A 5,165-nucleotide genomic window follows, 5' to 3' on the forward strand; every position below is an offset into this window, starting at 1 on the left:
AGGGACGCGCCGAGGCTGCAGGGTGTCTGTGCCGGGGACGCGGCGTCCTCCCCCGCGGCCGGCGGCGACAGGCTGCCCTCTCCTGGAGCCCCGGGCTCGGTGCCGCGGACGCGGTCGTCCCCCGGGTAGAGGACGCAGGGCGCCACCGGGCTCTCCATGGGGGCGGTGTCTGGCTGCCGCACGCGCCCACCTCCCGCCTGGCCGCCCCTCGGGGCTGGTCAAGGTAAATAGTTACTCCGGGGTTTTCATTTCTCACGCGTTTCCTGGCCCGCGATCAGATTTCACTGCTGCATCCACACTTGTGTTTCTCCCCCCACCCCCCAACACGGCGCCCCCGCCTCGCCCCCCTCGCTCTCTTCTGCGAGGAGGGGCGGGTCCAACCTCACTGAACTTTTGAACTGTGACAACTCCGAGGGTGGCCCGCGATCAGCCAGAAGAGCTGGTGACTGCCTCCCGCTGGGCGGTGCTGCTCGCTGACACCCAGGTCACACGTGGAGCCGCGGTGGGTCTTCAAAGCAGCGCCAAGTCCTGGGGGTGTCTAGCTCCTGGGTGTGTGCTCGTCCAGGAGGCTCGTTCGCTCAGTTTCTCACTTCACACTCCATCACACCGCGGTCCCTTGGGAACCCACAGAGCTGAGCCCAGCTGGGGCCCAAACCTTAGAGCCTTGATTCTGAAGCCATTCTTTGTAAAGAGCCACCCCAGTGGGCTTTCCTTTTTTGTGGCTCTCATTTGCGATGAGGCTGAAAGATCAGCTGGAGGACATGTGTCACGTGCTGGCATCAGGAGTCCTCCGGTGTCTCCATCTGTGTCTCCCCTGGGGACGGTCCATAACTTACTTACCAGGGGTGTCAGAAAAACACAGCCATGGAACACATTCCAAGGGTCTTCCTTTCTCAGCTGGAGCCTTCCCCTGTTACTTCCTTAGCTGGGATGTTGGGTGTTTCCTTGTCATCACACCACAGCTTTTCGTTCCTGTTTACGGGAGAAAAAGAGAGAATGTCTGAATCTGCGATTTTCAGTACGGTTATTTTGCATCAGTGGCGTCCACCTCACTTCCCTTCCCAGCTTTAAGGTTATGGAATTCCGTGGGGGGTGGAGGGGTGGTAGATTTTTCAGTGCTGGATGGGCCATGTAGACTTAGGTATTTTTCCAGGGCCTTCTCACTGTTCCTCTCCTGTCTCTGAGGACCAGGAAGGAGAACCAAAGTCAAGCAATAGGTGTCGCCAAACATTATCACCTTAAATATGTTGGTTAAACCATAGGAAATTGTGTTCTGTTAGTCAAAAGCAGTCAGGTTTCAACAATTTCACATTTTTAACCTAAAAAGTATATATAGAATCAATAACTCCTTTAGTGAGAAGCATAGCTGGGCAATGTAACTTTATTGATTTTATTCCCACATGACAGTTATCTGTGTTTTCCAGTTCATTATTTCAAATTAAGTCACAACAAACATTTGTAGGAAAGTGCAGGGACACTTTTCTGGAATCATCTTCAGATAATTGTCTGTATTAAGGACTCCAGGCGGCTTCAACTCCTAGACTCCTAGTCTGAACTGGTCATCCTTGGAACTGTGCTTGTCTCTGAAAAGCCTCAGAAGGCGGCATTATCAAACAACCTAAATGCAGCAAAGGAAAAAACTGAAGTGTCAGGAAGGCAGATGTGAGTGCCTGCAGGTGAATCATAGAATCACACAGGCAAGCCGGGCTCAGTGGCTCAGACTGTAATCCCGCGCCTTTGGGATGCTGAGGTGAGTGGACTGCCTGAGCAATGGGTGGGTTCCAGACCCGCCTGGGCAACTTGGCGAGACCTCATCTCTACAATAAATCAAAAATTAGCCAGGCGTGGTAGCGCGCGCCTGCAGTTCCAGCTACTTGGAAGGCTGAGGCAGAAGGATCGCAGGAGCACAGCAGGTTGAGGCTGCGGTGGCTGGGAGTGGCCACTGCACTCCAGTCTGGGCAACAGAGTGAGACTCCAACTAAAAAAAAAAAATAAAGAATCACACAGGCAAACATCTTCCCTAAGTTGGGAGGAGCTTCCCCATGATGCTCTAACCTACTGGAGGAAAGGTCTGAACATTGGCAAAAGCCCAGCTGTATTCCAGCTTTCCACAGCAAACAGTGGGGACAAGAAACACAGCACATGCAGGCTGATCACAGGACCAGCATGCTCAGCCCTCAGGGGACACCGGTCCGATGGTACCTCACCCCTGGTGTCCTGCTTGCGATGCCATGCCATCACTGGTCCCTATAAATGCTCTTCCTGCTGCTCTGTCACTGAGAAGTCTCCCATTATCCTCAGAAGTGAAGTGTTTTCCAGTTGGGAATCCACCACATTCAACTCCCCCTCTGTGTGTCTCGCTCTCTTTCCCTCTGTCTCTCTCTCTGCCAAGTTGCTTTCACAATACTTTCTGGGTGATCACTGTGCAGGGCCATGTTGTAAGATACCTGGGAAGTCCCATGTTAAGCCTCTTTCTGGAACCCTGAATCTCTAACCCTGGTGTAAGCATAAGGGTCCCTGTGATCACTCAGCTGTACCCACCCCCGACTACTCATGCTGGGGTCTCCATCCTGCTGTCCTGTGGGCCACAGGGATGAGAGTGTGATGCATATTCCCTGGCTGTGATACCTGGGAATATGCATCAGGGACATGCACAGGCACCCTGAAGGCTGCAGAGTGCTTTCCAGTCTACTGAGTCATGCAAAGAGAAGAGATCAAAGCTAAGACAAGGTTGGGCGTGGTGGCTCACGCCTATAATCCTAGCACTTTGGGAGGCCAAGGAGGGCGGATTGCTTGAGCCCAGGAGTTTAAGACCAGCCTGGGCAACATAGCGAGACACCTATCACTACAAGAAACACACACACACACATTAGCCAAGAGTGATGCTGAGTGCCTATAGTCCCAGCTACTTAGGAGGATTGCTTGAGCCCAGGAGTTCAAAGGTGCAGTGAGCTATGATTGTGCCACTGTACTCTGACCTGGACAACACAGTGAGACCCTGGCTCTACAAAAAAAAAAAGGCAAAAAACAAAAACAAACACTAAAACTTACATACCAGACTCAGAAACTTGTAAAACTTCATGTTTGAAATAAAATCAGAGGCTTAACTGGCTCATTCATTAACACTCTTCCGTAAAATGCAGAAGATACAGGTTTTAGACAACTAAGGTGGTAAAATTTATCTTGGCCTGGAAAGGACCTCAGAACTTCCTAATTCTTTCTCTGGCTGGACTGTCACCAGGTATGCAGGAGTCATCTTTAAGTCATTAACACAGACTGAAAGATCATCATCACACACACAAAGGTCAAACAGATCTTACAGGCTTAAAATGGGAATTCTGCCCTTGAAAAGTCCTGCAGAACCAGCTTAAAGCCTGGAAGAATGTTTGACAAGTATATATTTTGTTGTAACCACAATTAAATGAGTCAGCTATGTCACAGTCCCGGGTCTTACATGGCTGTGGTGACCCCCAGCAGTGCCAGAGAGGAAGTTGTCTGGCTGTAAGTTTGGAATCTCGTATCCCAAATGTTGGGGACCACAGTGTTTTGGACTTCTGATTTTATATATATATATATATATATATATATATTTGCACCTCAAATACAAAAATGCAAAATTTCCATCTCAAATACAAAAATGCAAAATCTGAAATGTTTTCACTAAGTATTCCTTTGAGAGTCATGTTAGTGCTCACAAAATTCTGGATTTTGGAGCAGTTTCCACTTCAGATTTGGGATGCTCCCCTGACCCTGGGACAGACCTGGTGCTTTTCCAGCTAGCCCAAGAAAGAATAAAACTCAAATATCTCAGAAATCTTGATACTAGAACTCTTAACTTTTCCTCCTCAACACACATGGTGATTAAATCGTGTCCTCGAGGTGACCTTCCAGCAGAAGTGGTGGCCCTGTCTTCCATGGATGCCCACCTGTCCCGCCACATGTCTCGTGACTCTGATCAAAACTGGCTGAGCCGAGGCTGTAGCCCGACAGCTGGGCATAGCTGTGAACTCCCTGAGAGGTAGTGTGAGGGCCTCAGGGGCCACTCCACTGGGATCACTTGCTGGTGGCCCGGTCAGGCACAAAGCCCCTGTCCACCATCCATTGGGGACATACACATGTCAGATATATGCAGTAGCATGTCAAGTGACACTATTTCCAGGACTGAGATCGCAGCCTCAGCTGATCCCGTGCCCTAGGAGGATCTTGGGGCACTTCTGGGGCATGGTCCCCCAGCACAAGAAGACTTGACCTGCTCCAGGTCTCCCTCACCATTTGCAGGACAGATGCCCCAGGAAATGAGATTAAGCAGAAGAGCTCTTTTCTTCTTTAAATGTTGTTTTAAAAAACCCATGTTGTTTTTTTGTTTTTGTTTTTCCAGAATGACCCATCACTCTGGTTTTTACTCTAAAATGGATGGTGAGGCGTCTAGCCCATGTTGGTTTAAGAGTCCTGAGACATCAGCAACTCTGCAAACACTGTTGGTCAGGTTTCTTGGGACTGAAGGAGGGGACTTCCAAAGGAATTTTTACCCCATTTGCAGTTGGCTTGAGTCAGAATTCCACTAAGAGGCTGTGAAGCAGCTGGAGCACCACCCCCCCAGACCCAGGCATTTGGAAGAATGTTTTCTGAGGGACTGTCACTGTTTCTCCAGCACAGCCTCTGGAGTGTCACAGTCACTAGTGACCAGAACTCAGCACCATGGTCTCCTTGGAGGGAATATGACGGGGGAAGGGCACTGGGTATGACAGTTTTCTTCTTACCTATAGTTATTCTTTCATGAGAACAGGGTTTAATTAAATACAATTTATATAACATTTCCCCTGAAGACTATACATTTATTCTAGACCTTATAAATACCTAAGCAATTTTGTAACATTTCTATTAATTTGTTCACTATTAATACAAATTTTAAAAATAAGACTGTGTATAATTCCTCAATGTGGACATTAGCTTATTCAAAATTAAATATCATGCTTCATTTTAATAATACAAACTGCTAAAAAGAATCTTCCTTTCAAATAGTTATAGTCAGCTTAATTTTGTTTTATTTTGTTTAGAGACAAGGTCTTGCTCTGTCACCTAGGATGGAGTGCAGTGGCTTGCTACAGAACTCCTGGGCTCACGTGATCCTCCCACCTCAGCTTCCTGAGTAAGTGGAACTACAG

The 5,165-nt window shown here is 48.6% G+C and overlaps 1 protein-coding gene across 1 annotated transcript in view; it reads right to left on the minus strand.

Moving 5' to 3' along the window:
- KBTBD11 (kelch repeat and BTB domain containing 11) overlaps positions 1-158 on the minus strand; it is a 6,258-nt gene extending 6,100 nt beyond the window's left edge. The window contains 1 exon segment of the mRNA XM_021709532.1: positions 33-158. Coding sequence (XP_021565207.1) covers positions 33-158 — 126 coding nt within the window.
- Between the last annotated feature and the right edge of the window lie 5,007 nt (positions 159-5,165).

The sequence above is a fragment of the Carlito syrichta genome, unplaced genomic scaffold, assembly GCF_000164805.1.
Source record: "Carlito syrichta isolate Samal-C Ts95f unplaced genomic scaffold, Tarsius_syrichta-2.0.1 Scaffold251683, whole genome shotgun sequence".
Classification (NCBI taxonomy): Eukaryota; Metazoa; Chordata; class Mammalia; order Primates; family Tarsiidae; genus Carlito; species Carlito syrichta.